Source organism: Eupeodes corollae, chromosome 1 (genome assembly GCF_945859685.1).
Source record: "Eupeodes corollae chromosome 1, idEupCoro1.1, whole genome shotgun sequence".
NCBI classification, from domain to species: Eukaryota; Metazoa; Arthropoda; class Insecta; order Diptera; family Syrphidae; genus Eupeodes; species Eupeodes corollae.
Genome location: NC_079147.1, coordinates 117,992,738 through 118,009,131, shown reverse-complemented (window position 1 = coordinate 118,009,131; position 16,394 = coordinate 117,992,738). Strand labels below are relative to the sequence as shown.

The 16,394-nt window shown below is 36.2% G+C and overlaps 1 protein-coding gene across 4 annotated transcripts in view; it reads left to right on the top strand.

Moving 5' to 3' along the window:
- The window catches only part of LOC129941614 (acetylcholinesterase), a 198,570-nt gene that overhangs the window by 119,972 nt on the left and 62,204 nt on the right, over positions 1 to 16,394 (top strand). For all 4 annotated transcript variants that reach the window (XM_056050294.1, XM_056050291.1, XM_056050293.1 and 1 more), the window contains 2 exons: positions 1,231 to 1,373; positions 5,460 to 5,612. In XM_056050294.1, the coding sequence (XP_055906269.1) occupies positions 1,231 to 1,373; positions 5,460 to 5,612 (296 nt within the window). The remainder of the gene's footprint in view (positions 1 to 1,230; positions 1,374 to 5,459; positions 5,613 to 16,394) is intronic.

Below are 16,394 nucleotides of genomic sequence, written 5' to 3'. Positions count from 1 at the left end.
CTTAATGGACGCATCCAGTTATTATCCTCGAATAAAATCCCCCAGCCCAAACCGGCCCAGTTTAATAACTTGAGGAAAGCGTTTTCAACCAAGATTGAAAGGCAGAATTCGATAGTTTGCAATTTAGATTATAAACCCTTAGACTTCCGTGCAGACAATTTTAGGGGAAGGAAAAAACACATCGCAAGGTGACCTTACTTAATAGCCATACTAATTTTAGGTTGGTGTGCAAATTATACAAAGGATGCACACTTTCGTTTTTTTCCTTGTGTGGACCACCTGTCACACACTCAATAGGCCGTCTTCGTGACTCATCCGTCACAAAATTGTGTATTTTGTGACCGCCCGTCACAAATTTCTACAGGTAATGAAAATGTGGACCCTCTGTCACACAACCGCATTACAACTGAAACATATTTTGTTTGCTTTTCCAAAATACAATAAGAGCAGGTCACTGACTGATGGAAAGCAGTATTGTACTGAACTCTTAAAATATTTTGGAGCCGCAACGACGAAAGGAATGTTAAAAAAGCAAAAAGGATTTGAGATAGGCTAGTGAAACTTGTTGTGGTCAATTTTACCGCAACAGCTGGAATAACGATTAAATTAGCTATGATCATCCCCAGATAAACATTGATTTGCTGTTATCATGTCGTTGCATGAACATAGTTGGCTGTGATCATGGTAGAATAAGAATAGCGTAGGCGGTGATCATACTGTGATTGCAAATAGTTTGCCGAACATTTGATAGAATAAGCTGTGTTCATGTTTGAGTAGATAGTTGAAGATTAAGATTATGCTGGGTTAAGAGTAATATAATAGGTTATGGGTATCACTGAAGACAGTGACGCGTCGGATAGCCCAATTGTTAATCATTAGTTTATTTAATCTCAACCTTACTGTAGCGAGTGATAAAATCCCAAATTCTGGGCTAGGTAGAATAATGATAGTAAAATATAATATATATTTCTGCTCACGTTGCACCACTGAAAGAAGTTGGTGATTGAGTTAATTTTCAATCGTTTCATATCAACGTTTACGTGCGTTTGGTCGATTTCGCGATTTTTAAGTATTTATTTATAAGAATTTGGGTTAATATTTAGAATTCGGGTTCATGTTCCAACCTTATTTATTTTTTATTTTTTTTTTCATACAAAACATAGTTTTAACATATTTGATACCATTTTCCATTTTTCTTAGAAGTTTAAAGAAAACTAAAACTTTTTCTAGGAACATATTTTCTCCTCTATGATTTCATCGACTACTTTGATAAGGATGAAGCAACAAATTTACCACGGGATAAATATTTGGAGATAATGAATACAATTTTCAGTAAAGTCACTCAGCAGGAAAAGGAAGCGATAATTTTTCAGGTATTCATTCCATAACAGAATAATATATTGTATTACATTTTATATAAAGTATTTTTAAAGTAGATTTTTAATGATTTTTTCGTGAATATATCGAAAATTACTCATCAAAGTTTCCGCATGCATGCTTGCACCTTTCAAATAAAGAACAGTTATGGCTGCCGGACGTACTGATTGTAGTCGGACAGTCCGATACTTCAACTGTCAAATAGTTGCACTTGTAATAAATGTATTTACTCATAACTTTAAGAATTTACTCGATTGCACTCAATATTATTGTCGTTTTTAATGTCATTTGTCACCGTCTGAAACAATACTATTCGAATAAACCACCCAGTTATCATTCAACAAATTATCAGCGGCATGCAATTCATTTCCTAATACTACTTGCAATATGCACTTCTCAGATCAAATTACATAATACGGAATTTGAAATTAGAGCAGATCCACTTTTCATTTATGAGTTATTAGATTCAGCTTATTTTGTTCGTTAAAGTTAAAAAATAAAATGCACTACTGGGTCGCACGAACTTGCTCCTGTATGAAAAAAAATCTGTTTTAAAAAGTACCTATATAACATTTAAAAATATACCTGTAAAATAAGTTTCTCTTCAAAGATATAAATGCCATTTGATTTGTCAAAAACTTGTGATTCGTCCCAAGACACAACTCATCCTAGGACATTTCATCCCGGAAATAAGCATTCTTAACGAAAACAGTTGTTTGTGTATTTAACTAGTTCGTTTAAAGCTTTTTCCTTTCGATAGCTTTACTTTAATTTCATATTAGAAGAACCAGGATAGAAAATATTTTATCTGAAGATAAAAAAGAGGCAGAACATGTATGTATGTTTAAATTGTAAAGCGATCGCCTATTGGTTGTGTAGTTAGGAAGGTGTCTAAAACGGATAAAGAATAGTTGATTGGCGTGTTCAGTTTTATGCAGATATATACGAGTAGATAAAGACATGTTTATGATGTTAAGGATGGAATGTTATGGGTGGTAGAAGATGCTTACTACAATTTATTCACATTCTTTCCTACAAGTTCTTAGCGCAAACATGGAGTTTTTACGTTCAGTTTATTTTGTTCGTTAAATTAAAAAAAAAAACAAGTATACGAACAGGTACAAGAAATTGCTATTCATGTATTGTTTACAATCAGGCTCTTGTGCGTTTTGGATTTTATTTATGAAGTGACACGTAAGCTGTGGTTGTAGAGGTTGTACGTAATACAATATATAGGTGGACGGTGAAAAAGTGATTCTAATAGAAAATACATATAATATACTCTATCTGGCTCGTTTCCCTAACTTGTACTTAGTATTTATTCTTTTAGTAAGGCGAAGGCAAGTAAAAGAATAACATTTTTAAATCATATATACAAAGCTTCCAAATTCGTTAATCCGATACAGTGGCACTATCGTTTGTACTTACAATAGTTATTGTTATTGTTATAAAAATACATAAATATGTACCAAATGCATTAATTTTGATAAAAGATAGGAATGTTATTAAAATTTTGTCAAAATAATGCGCTCTTTCGGACGGATGTATAGGATTTGATCTGGTGAGATGGAAGGGGCTTACATTTAATACAGTGTAAATAATTAAAACAAAAATTATTTTAAGATTCAAAATTTTAAATGAAAAATAAGTTTGTCTTCAAAAATTTAAATTCCATTTTATAAATCAAAAAACTCTTGATTTTCAGATTTTTTTTTGGAAAACGTTAGAGCGGTTATTTTAAAATTAATTTTGTATATATAAAATGTTTCCATTTTGTTCTAATAATATTTTTGGTATGCAGTTGTTAAGAGATTGTAAATATACGCTCTACATTTAAATTTCGTAAAAAAATGTTGACCCGTTTTTGAAATATAGAATTTTGAAAAAAATCGATTTTTTTTAAATTCAAACAATTCATAAGTTGCTGAGAAAATTAAAAAACAAAATATTGGTTCTATGAGCGGTACTTTTCCTGAGCAATTTGAAAATATGTTTTTTCTTCTTTAAAGAAGCCAAGTAAAAAAATTAAATTTTAGTAAAAATTAAAAAAAAATCTATCGGTTTGTTTTTGAGAAAATTCAAATTTTCGTTTTTTGACCAAACAAATTGTATGGGTACACGTTTAGTTTTGAGCTTTAAAAAAAATGAAAAAAACGTTTCACGCGAATCTGCTGAAAAACCTTAACTCAATCGACATAATGGTTTAGGCTGTATGAGCGTGGACAGACAGACAGGACAGACGAACGAAATAGTGGAAACGAAATTTTGCACGAATATTAAACTTGCCATATAGTTCCTATATGTCGAAAGTAAAAATATAAACTATGTATGTACATATATAGCAATGCGCTATTATTTAATCTCTATTAACTGTTCGCCGTTCGGATTCTTTTGTTAATTAATAGTTATTTTCTATTTTATAGAGCATTGGGCCTGAATAATCGGCTTCCGTAAATGAAGCCTTTTCTTGGATATTATTATTTCTTTGATTTTTAACAGGCGGTTATGCACTTATACATATGTGCACTATGTGGTTTTTTATCCACGTATAAGATCCTATTATAATTTTTTATAATAAAAAAAAATAAATTATAGCTATAAGGTTTACAATTATTATTAAAGTTTTGCCTTTGTTTTGGCATTTTTGTTTTTTTTTTTACTACCTTGCACTATTGTCTGGGGCTTATGGTTTTGTTGGCGATTATTATTTGATTGGGTTCCAAAACAGATCTTTTTGCAAATCCTAAATTATTCGATATATTTAGTACTACTATTATTTTAGTAATTATTGTTAGAATGACTAAGTATTGCACTATTGTCTGGGGCTTATGGTTTTGTTGGCGATTATTATTTGATTGGGTTCCAAAACAGATCTTTTTGCAAATCCTAAATTATTCGATATATTTAGTACTACTATTATTTTAGTAATTATTGTTAGAATGACTAAGTATTTTTCTATTAAACTGAACTGCGAATTTAACCCTTTGAAACGATCAGCCCCGTTATGAATTTTCTTAGAGCATTTCTCCTATGAGTTTCATTTAGATCTTTCTTCAAACTTTCTTGACCATGAGTCGTGCTTGTTTTATTATTTCATAATGTCAACTTTTTGTTGACTGTATTATAGTAATCTATCAGAAATGAAGATACATGTCTCAGGACACTTAATTCCTGTTCAACCATATGAACCGGACGTTTGGCCGCATAAGCAAAATCAATGGTTAAACTTGGTATTTTCACAATTTTATATCGCAAAATTTTTAATGTCGCAAAATATCTTCTACTACCTCTCGTGCAGAGCAATTGATTTGTAAGCAGCTTCTTAATAAATAACATATGATCACCGAGTGAATCGATACAGTTTATATTGTAATTTATAGTTTCGGGCTCATGTTTATTCACATTAGAATTTGTCGTTAAGAACGAGCTGATTTTTAATCTTTACATTTCGTTCCGCAAAGAAGTCATAGCTTTAACTATAAATCGAGAGATTTATTCTTCGCTATGTGCCGCCATTTTGCTAAAATTACTTCTTTCCGTTTTAATTTTTTCTTTTTAATTTGCATGTTGTCCTCTTAAACTATGTCAATTAATCTGGTTTATTATTTTATTATACGAGTATCTTAAATATAAAATGTATTTCACTGAACAAAATCCACTTCTTCTTTGAACACTTTTTGTTGCTATATATCATCATGTTCTATGTCGTGGGAAACTTATTCATAAATATGTATTTAGAAAGTATTGATTAAAACAATTCTTTAAGTGAATCTCTAACTGCTTTATTGGTTCAAAACTAACTTACAAATATTCTTAAAATAAATAAACTAATGAATCATATCGTAAAAGATTGCGTGGGTGCATGAAGTGCATGTAATTAATATTCTTTAATTGACGACGATGACTCGAAGGATGGATATCTGTGTGCTGGATGCATGGTTTAATATTTTGTGTTGACACATTATTTGATGAATCCTCACTTTTGGGTGGGATCTTAAATGTAATGCACAAATATAAAATGTTTTGTTTATTGAAATGCATAGGTTATAATATACCAAAGAAATATTTTTCCTATTTTTTAGTACACGAGCTGGGATGGCGACAATCAAGGATATGAAAACCAGCATCAGATAGGCCGAGCTGTTGGAGACCATTTCTTTACTTGCCCAACAAATGAGTATGCTCAAGCGTTGGCTGAACGAGGTGCTTCCGTTCATTATTACTTCTTTACGCACGTAAGTTATTTATAATTTTAGAGCCGAATTAAACACAATGCACAATCATTCAATCTCCGAACAAATCCAAGTAAAGGTTTTAAAAGCAATAATCCTTATTTTGTAGTAAAAAAGAAAGAGATAAGCCTTTATTTATGATGTGTTTTTTGTGAGTTACCCAATGTTAAATAACCATAAGTGTTTATCAAAACAATTGTAAGGGTTATATTATTTTTTACTTCCCTTAAAAAATCGGACCGATTAGATCTGTCAAATTGGATTTTTTTTTAAATTTTTTGATGTTTCAAGGTCCCTAGAACCTAAACCAAAGATTTTCAGAAAGATGTCTGTGTGTGCGTGTGTAAGTACCTTTGGGAAGCTTTAAACGTCGTCTATATCTCAAAAACCAAAACAAACTAGAAAAAAGATATTTCTTGTTCCGATTATTTAAGAACCTTAAAAAATTACTACTTAAAATTATTCTACATTACATAGTATTCTACTTGAATATCTCAGGAATAAATAATTATACTGCCTTAAAAACTACTTCATTTTATATAAGATATTTTTACCAATATTAATATGTAACAAATTTAATAAAATCCAAGAATATTACTAAAATTTGGTAAGAAATATCTTTAATATCGCAAAAAAGTTAGTTTGTTTACTACACATTTATTTGAAATTTAATGGACATCATTTTAATAAAAAAAAACTAGTGGCTGTTAAAAATGATTTTGAATGACTTAAGTATCTTGATTTATTGAATTCAAACTCTATTCATGTTTTAAAAAAAGTAAAGCTAAAACCAAATGGGAGAAAATAAAAACCTTAAACAAAAAATATTAAAAAGTTATAAAAACTACATTTTGAGTTAAATATTGTTGGTTTTATTTTGACATATTTAAAGACAATGATTTCGTATACAAATATATTGATTTAACTCCTCGAGAAAGTAAGATTATTGCACTTGATATTTTATAGCCATTCGATAGAATTTTACACCCATTTGGCGGTGATGCCCGAAAGCTTCGAACAAGTATATACACTACGGGCTTTATATATCTCGAAAAGTTTAAATCGAATTGCGACATTGTATCAAACTTACCTACCTACAAGTTCTTACTTGTACACAAAAATCAGCTCACCGCTATTTTCGTTTTCTTTTTCGAAATGGTCCATCGTTTGTCGTGTCGCCCTCAATGATTGATTGACTAATTTTTTTGTTTTTGTTTATTTGGTTGGTCCCACAGGCGCGTGTGACGACAAGAAAAGTAATTCTAGGGTCGTTCTTAGATACAGCTAAATTTTCCCGAACTTTGCACTGCTTTTGTGAAAAGCATGCTCTCATCAGTATGAGGATATATACTACATACAGCCACGAGCAACTGATTAGAAACGATAGTAATCCTCTTCCGACCAGAGGTCTTGTGCCCAATACAGGCTCGATGTCAGGTGCGAAGCTCGAGGTTGTCGCTATGGAAGACATTCCTAGCAGACCTAGAGCGCGCATTTGGATACTAATCGAACCTGCTGGTATCGAGGACATTCTCGACATGATCAGAGTTTGCAACCCGTCCCTTCCGAAGCATAACTAGAAGATAGCCAAGCTAGAGGAAGTGAAGGGTCTTTATAGGTCCCATTGCGGTCCTCAATAAAGAATACTTAACTCCTCTAGCCTTAAACGAGGGCTCTATAAACTATGGCTTCGAATCCATTAAAATTCGAATCTATAAAAATAATGAGGTTAACGCGGAAAGCGGAACTCCAAAAACAACCGAAGGTGAGCTAGCGGTTGGTGGGCCTGGGACGTGCGTCGTCTTCTCTCCTAACAGAGGGTGACGATGCACCCATGCCTTCTCCAATCGCGACTCCACCCTCTACAAATGTCGTAGACAGTCCATCCTTAATGGAGGCTGAGGATGACCTTAACATGATCCTTCTGAGCGAGGACGAACTCTTGGGTTCTTCCTCAGACTCAGAGGATCAGAACAAACCGTGGTGGAGGTTGATCTTCCTAATTGTAGTCAAAATGCTGCAGTTAGTACAGATTAATCTCCAACACTCCATAAAGGCCTCGGCTTCACTTCTTCTCCGTCTTGCGAGTAACGGGGAAGACATTGTCCTGATGCAAGAGCCATGGATTGTGGAATCCGTTGTTCGAGGACTCAGGACTCCTGGGTACTGCAAAGGCAAAGGATCCGCCTAATTATTAAGAGCGATGCTAACGCTTATCATATTGTATGGGGTAGCACGAATATCAACGACAGAGGTGAGTCTCTTTTTGATTCTATTCTTGGTACTAACCTCTTAGTAAGTAATGTTGGAAATGAATCAACCTTCATAACTAAAACTCGACAAGAAGTCTTAGACATAACTCTTGTCTCAGATACTATACACCATATGATCTTGGACTGGAAAGTATCCAAAGAAAACTCATTCTCTGATCATAGATATATCCAGTTCAATATAAATATGGATGATAACCCCAGTCCATTGACTTTTCGAAACTATCGGAAAACTGACTGGGCTTCATACAGGAACTCATAACAGAGTTTACTAGAATCTGGACTATCTAGTCCTTCCTCTAAAGTTAATGAACTTGACAACTAAGTCAATGACCTTACCTAAGCTATAAAAATATCACTAGACATTGCTTGTGCACTTATACACATAAGAGGAAAGAGGAAACCACAAGGGTGGGCTCAAGAAAAAATGCAGGAAACTTTTCAACCGAACCAAAGCCGCAAGACTAGCCTCTAACTGGGACGCTTACAAAGAATCCCTAAGAATCTACGAAAAGGCACTCCGCCGATCATCTCTAATGGAGATAGCGCAACAGTTTAATATTCACATTTTCTGGGTGCTGGGCCATAGGGACATTCGAGGTAACTGTAAGGCAGATGAACTCGCCAGGAACGGTACAGTACAGCCCATCCTACCACGTTTGGCAAGTACTGGCATACCAATCGCTACTTGTAAACTGCTGCTTATGCATGACGCTGAAGAAGCGGTTCTTCATCTTCTCTTCACATGCCCTGCTCTGGCTCGAAAGCGCAAGAATTACCTAGGAGAATTCTTCTTTAACCATCTAAACGATCTAAATCATATCGGTATAATCAGCCCCTCACGTTTCGTTATTGACTCAAGCTGGGCCATTAAACTGGCCTAAGTGTGTCCGTTTCCATCTTGGACAGCCACTATAACCTAACGAAACGTATTCCTCTTCAATGTTTGTCTTTTTCGTTATATTTTACTTACCTAAGCCATTTATATATATTTTTTTTATTTTATGTTCACCATTCATGTTTATAAATACAAAAGGTAAAAATAAAAAAAAAACATAAAATTTTGAATTATTTTTAAATTAAAGAGTGAGTTTCAGGGGAGCAACTTAAAAGAAACGTTAACGGAAGTCAACTAATATTTAACAATATTTAAAAACACAATCAATACTTAAAAAAATAAAAATGCAGATTTGTCAATATTTAGTTGGGGATACGTTTTGCATCAAAACTGCCTTACAGCCTTTCTGCATATTTGATATTAATGACATCACCGTTCAACTGGTATAGAATACCATGATTTTCTTACTTCTTCGAATAATACATCCATATTTGAATTTTTGACCGTGCTTATTGAATTTTTTACATCTATGGGATTAAGATCAGCACTTGAGGATGGCCAGCGTACTTGGCAGTGTGTGAAGCACTCCCACCCTATGGTAGATCCTCCACCATGTTTCACAACAGCAGAAGTGGACTTATAATCGAATTCCTTTCTCTTTGGCCTTCGTACAAACCATCGGGACTGATTGCATTGATTTTGGTTTCATCGGAACAGAAGATAAATTTCCATTGCTCGTTGGTAAACCATACTTGACGTCGAGCAAACTCATTGGCTTCTTCCGTGCAACCCGACCATGCAAGCAAGCCAGATTGGACCAATCGCCTTCTTAAGGTCTAGAATGAAACCGTTGTATCCATTTCACTCCAAACTTCAAGCTGGATAGCTCTAGCTCTCTTTTTGGGGTCAGCTTTTGAAAGACGAACTATTTTTCTGTCATCACGAACTGTAGTCTTTTCTACCTTGGTATACTTTCATTGATGTTTTACTTCTCAAAATGCTTCACGGCATTACAAATTTTTTTTGTAACAGTTCATTTTATCAGAAATTTGTTGATAAGACAAATTTAAAGTTTTCAGCTTTAAAATAGCTTCTCAAATGGCTTATGGTGCATAAAAGGTTGTCTTTCGTATTTGTTTCAGTTTTAAATTTATCAGTTTCTAACAAATTTATCTTGCACATATTGCTCCTGCTAATGCTTTCTTACTTTACTTTAGTTAGTGCTGCAGCGCATTGTGCTCCTGGGCCTCAAGTAATAACATTCACCAGCTTACTCGATCTCTAGCTTGCTGCCTCCACCTCAAGTTTCGAATACCAAGCTGACGTGAGTTGGCCTCAACTTGATCACTCCACAGGAGATGAGGCCTGCCCCTGCTCCCTCAGGCTTGGCGTTGAAAACCTTACGGGCTATAGCTACGATGTTCATTCGCTCGATATGACCTTGGCATCTTAAGCGTTGAACAAGAAGTTTTTTTACCAGTGGCAAGACGCTATACAGCTCGTATAACTCCTGATTAAATCTTCTCCGCCAGAAGTTACTTTGCCTGTCGACACAAACCGGACCGAAGATCGTACGCAGAACCTTCCTCTCGAAAATACCAAGAGATCCTTCATCCGCCTGTGGTAGGGTCCATGCTTCTGCACCATACAACAAGGCTGGGATGATTAAAGTTTTGTACAGTGTCTCTTTGGTACTTCGTGATAAGGCCTTATTCCTCAACTGCTTGCTTAGGCCAAAGAAACAGCGATTAGCAAGGGTAATTCTACGTTTGATCTCTGCGCTGGGCACAACAGTGCCCATATAAACAATTTCGTTTACTACCTCGAAGTTGTACCTGTCAATTGTCACGTTTTAAACAATTGTACGGTGTGAATCGATTCTATTTGGCGACAGTAAATACATAGTTTCGTCCTCATTAATGTCAAGACCCATTTTCGTCACCTCAGACTCGATGTGAGAGAAGGCACCCGTCACTGCTCGTTTTGTTTTTCCCGTAATGTCGATGTTATCTGTATATCCAAGATAAGGTGTAGATTTTTGAAAAATCGTGCCATTGGCATTGGAGTTGCGCACCACTATTTCAAGAACAATATTGAAGCAGCTCCATGACAGCGCATCGCCTTGTCGAAGTCGAAGATGGGGTGTTTCGATGTTATCTTCTTGGGTCTTTTCCAGGATTTGGCGTAGAATGAAAATTTGGTCGATAGCAGATTTTCCAAGCCTGAAGCCACACTGGTAAGGACCAACTAGTTCGTCAGTAAATGGTTTCAGACGTTCCCATAATACGCTGGACAGAATCTTGTATGCGATGTCTGTATAGTTGGCGCAGAGAAGGCGGTCACCTTTTTTATGGATCGGGCAGATGGTGCTTCAGTTCCATTTGTCGGACATGCTTTCTTTCAACCAAAGCTCCGCCTAAGGAGCTGGTGATGGCTAGTTTGATCTCACTCTGATCGTGTGGGTGGAACTCTAGATCGTCAACCAAATGGCTGCTTGCTGGCGTAATCGTTGACTTCATCACCACTAAGCAGCTGGTTGAAATTATCTCTTTATATTTTTAGTGTTGACTGCGTCTCGACTACGGTATTCCCTTTTTTATCTTTGCAGGCTTCAGGGCGGCTGGTGAATTCCGTTGTTTTCTTCCGCGCCTGTTTCCTGTTAAAACATCCCGGGATCTCCTCGACTTCAAGCTGCTCATTAGCTATTTTCTTTCTTCTGAGCAAACTTTCTCTTGTCAAGGTAGAGCTGGCGGAAAGATCGTGTCCTCCTTTCCTGCCACAATCAGTATGCTTCCGTTTTGGCTTTGTTTGCCTGAGCACATTCGGAGTCAAACCAGGGTTTCCTTGGTGGCGGCTGTGAGAAACCTAGCACCTCCTCTGCAGCATTCCTGATTTATTGTTTGCAAAGCTGCCAGTGGGTTTCTGGGCACATCTCGCCCGTTGAAGGGTTTCTCTCAAGCTCTAGGGATACCGGTCGGCAAAGGCATTGGCATTATCCTCCTGCTGCAGTCTTCCAACGTTGAATCTTCTCCTCGAGGTTGTTGTTCGCCTAAGAGCTTCCATGTATATTCTTATGAGCAGTTTAGCACCAACTACCATTATTTTTTATTATACATACAACTTAGAACGAAATAAAAAAACCGAAACCCATTATAACACTTAAGTTAAAAACTAACCGAAACCAATAATGCTACTTAAAATAACTTAAAACTACTTAAAAACTAGAACAGCCACAGTAATCTTTGCCATGTCGCAATTCACCCTGCTGTCAAGACGGCTGCTAAAGAAAGCGTTTTGTCAGGACAAATTCTCCCCTAGCTCTGGCCAGAGCAACAATCATATGTCTGTCGATATACAAGTACTGATCCAACCACATACCAAGGTGCTTTACCACACTTTTATTCGCCAGTTGCTGTAGATTTGGTCCAATTATCACTAGATTTTCCAGTTCTTTCTCATATCTCTTGAGTCTCCATGCAGCGGAGTCCTAAACAGATAATATTTTTCGCATTTCTGAAAGTAGATTTTAAACTTCCAGTCATCGCAATATTGCTGAATCTTGTCGAGGTTGCCCTGCAAAAGTGTCTTGATATTCTCAATTTTTGGGACTGTTCTGTACGCAATTAGGTAGTCGGCGTACGCTATTGCTTGAGTCCGACTTGCTATCAGATCACTGGTGTAAATGCTCAAGCAATAAACCGTCTAACATTAAGCATGTCATAAAGTATATGCAACAGTGGTTTGCTTATGCCAAGTCTGGTAAGCCTTAGATACAGACCCTATAACCATTCAGTGTCGAAGGCTTTCTCTAAGTCAACCAGACAAGCTCCCGTACATAGCCTTCTTTATTTGTTCCACTGGTTATCAGAAACAAGCTTGGACGCAGCATAAATAGCGTCATGGCTTAAAGGCGAGACATGACACTATTCATGCTGCGTCCAAGCTTCCAAAAAGAACTTTTTAAAGAGTCCGGTATTATAAATTAGAACACATCCAGTGCAAAAGTAACTTACTGTTCTAAAATATTTAGGTAAGTAGTAATATTATACATATTAGCTTGTATCCCCCTTGAAGCACCCGTAGTATGATGGTTAGTGCGTTGGACAGTCCTTCTTTGACTTTCAGAGAGATAACAAGTGTTTCAGCAGTTAATTTTTAATTAAATCAAGTGCATTTGTAGTGTTTGGCAGAAGTAGACAGTTTGCCACTGTTTAAAACAACAAATCGGTAGCCCAGTGGAGGTGGCGTCTGCGACTTACAGACCCACACGACTTGGAGGTTAGGACACTGAAGTCGTCAATAAAAAATGTCAATCTGTTGATTAAGGAGAACTACAGGCTATCAATTAACAAGTACTGGGACCGCAAGATCCGGTCAGTTAATTCGAGCGACCCTAGTATGTTCCCTAAAATCAACAAGATATTCAGAAAAAAGAACGACAATGACCTTCCGAGTCTGAAACTCCAAAGAACCGAAGAAAACAGAGACGTACTCATGACAGCGCAAATAGATCCAGAAGAAGCCATCTTTGACGATGACTTTTATATAATTGAAGATCCGAAGGAAAAAGTGGAGGCGGTGGGAGCTGCTTTTCAGCAAGTGTACAAGGTGAATGTTAGCATTCGCCCCAACCACGACCTGGAAAACAGAGCCCTACTTAATCACTTTTACCTTCGAAATGATATGACACAATGGCGATCTGAGAACCGCGGTTTCATGCGGTTCAATGACGATTCCTTGGCAAATGCCATAATCGCCGAGCAAACGGGACCAAGTCCTTTGTTAGTGACGAAGGTTGAGCTTCAGCTCATCTTTAATTCAATAAAAAACAAAAAGTCAGCAGGTGTCGATGGTATATCCAACGTTGTACTAAGACATTTACCGACGGAAGCAATTGACGTTTACACCACACTCTTCAACAATGCACTGAATAATGCATATTATCCAGTGCATTGGAAGACCGCTGTGGTTCATCCTCTCCCAAAAAAGGGAAAGGACAACTCCAACCCGTCAAATCTTCGGTCGATAAGTCTTCTTCCGAGCATCAGCAAAGTTTTCGAAAAAATCATAAATAGGGCTCTGACTAAGTGGGCTGCGGACAACAAAATAATTCCGGATAAACAGTTCGGGTTCAAGGCGGGTCATGACACAATTCATGCTGCGTCTAAACTCGTTTCTGATATCCAATGGAATAAATCAAAACAACAATGCACAGGTGCTGTCCTGGTTGATTTGGAAAAGGCCTTTGACACCGTATGGTTAAAGGGTCTTTTCCTAAAACTGAGCAGGCTTGGCATAAGCAAGCATTGTTGTATATACTTTATGATATGCTTAACGGTAGAAAGTTTGTTGTCAAAAGTGGCAATGTAACTTCTACCACAATTAAAAATGGTCTTCAACAGGGAGCGGTGAATTCGCCGATTCTCTTCAGCATTTACACCAGCGATCTGATAGGTAGTCTTACAAAGGCAATTGCGTACGCCGACGATCTAATTGCGTACAGAACGGCCCGAAAGGTTGAGGTTATTAGAATTCTCTTGCAGCGTGATTTGGACAAGATTCAGCGATATTGCGACGACTGGAAACTGAAAATAAATGTCCAGAAGTCAGAGACAATTCTGTTCCGGACTCCGTTGGCTAGGGCCACGAGGGATACGTGCAAGAATTGGCGCAAGATGGTCATCGTTGATCTTCATGGGCAGCCATAAGCGAGCAAAAGTGTAGTGAAGTACCTCGGTATCTGGTTAGATCAGTATTTATATTTCGACAGACATATAAATGCTGCTCTGACCAGGGCCAGAGAAGCCTTCGCACTAACGAAACGGCTGTTTTTTAGCAGTCGGCTTGACCCCAGAGTGAAGGTAATTTGCTACATGGCCCTCATACGGCCAATGATCGTTTATGGCTGTCCTGTGTGGTTCAACATTGCCCCTTCCCAGATGGAGAAGTTTCGGGTGTTCGAGCAGCAGTGTTTACGACGCTGTACCGGTTTATATCGAACAGCTGAGTCTTGTTATGTGCATAACTATTCTAACGAGATCCTATACAACGGGGCTCGAATCAACAGAATTGACAATTTCGTGATAAAACTCGTTCGAGGTCACATTGCAAGAGCTATGTCTTTGACCAACAATTTAATTTTCGGGGCGTTCTATCCGAACGACGAGTATTTTGAAAGTGCACGCTTGAGCGGCTTCATTCCACCAGAGGCATTCCTCTTTTTAGACAAATGCGGTCTGATACAGGATAGATTAGCAGTTCCGTTGATCTACCACGTCAGACGAAGAACCGTGGATAGGTGACTCCCATACAGTCGGGATGCCAAGGCACAAGGCGGAGCGGAGCTCCTTCGGTTCAGTAGGGCTGTATCCGAACGGGACCGAAATGATAGGGTGAAGCAGGAGAACCAGTTTTGGTGGCTTCAATCGGCACTTGATATTGGGTAGTCGGGATGGGGTTTTAAGCCTTGGCCGGCTTACATACTTGTTTTATAGTCTTAGGGTTTAGTTTTAAGTAGAATAGGCATGGTGTCACAAAAAGAAATAGAAAAAAAACACAATACAAAAAAATACAAAAAAAAAATTAAAAAAAAGGAACATTAAAATAAAAAAAAAACCATGGAATAAAAAAAAAAATAAAAAAAAAAGACAACAAAATATGAAAAACAAAAATGTTAGATAGTTAGATTTGCTGCTGTGGTTGTTCTAGTTTTAAGTAGTTTATAGGTAGAATAGGTAGTTTAAGTTAGTTTTAAGTTTTATATTAAGGATCTTATTTTAAGTAGTTTTTAAGGAAAAAAAAAGGATCTTGATATTAGTTTTTTTTTTAATTTTCTAATAAATACAGAAATAAATACAATTTAAATTGAAGTAAAATAGATCTTAGTGCCGAAAAGCATTAGTGTTAAGTGTTATAGTTTAACTTAGAGTGTCCGTGTACGAAAGTACAATTACAAATGAGAAGAAATTTACAGAGAGAAGACAGTTCAACATTTGAAGGAAACAAACCTTCTAAAAATTATCAAATACAGTCCACAAATGAGCTACATGTCAAATAATTAATGGAATTGTTGTATAATCGAATATACATTGTCTTGTGACTAAAAATATAATTCAAAATTGATTTCTACAAAGTGGTTGATGTTTTATTTCTTTGTTCTTTTTTTACTAATTTTTTATAACAAAAAACTTGGACATAACATTTGGTCCTTTTCGAACCGTTTTTTATGAACAATAAACAATTATTTGAACAATAAACTTTTGAAGAAGTGTGTGAGTGAGTGCTATTAAATTCTACGAACAAAAAATTAATTAAAAGATCCAATCAACGATTGATCAAAAATAATCACGTGAATTAAATTTGCATAGACAATAATCAGTCTAATCAAGTGATTTATACAAATTTTCTTAAATAATAACTTAATTTAACTTAAACTTAACTTATAAACTAAATTAAAACTAATTTTGTACACTGAGGACATCAGCGGAGTCACCAAAAATCATCCTTAATATCAGCTACAGCATCAGTAACACACAAAGCAGTAAGTTGCCTTTTTAAGTGTCGTAAACTTGTCTACATTTAACAACTGTTGTATTCTGTTAAATTAAAAGAAAAAGAAATCATAAAAATGGCTGAAACTAAAAATTATAAATACGGTGAGCTGCAGAAAGGTATTTT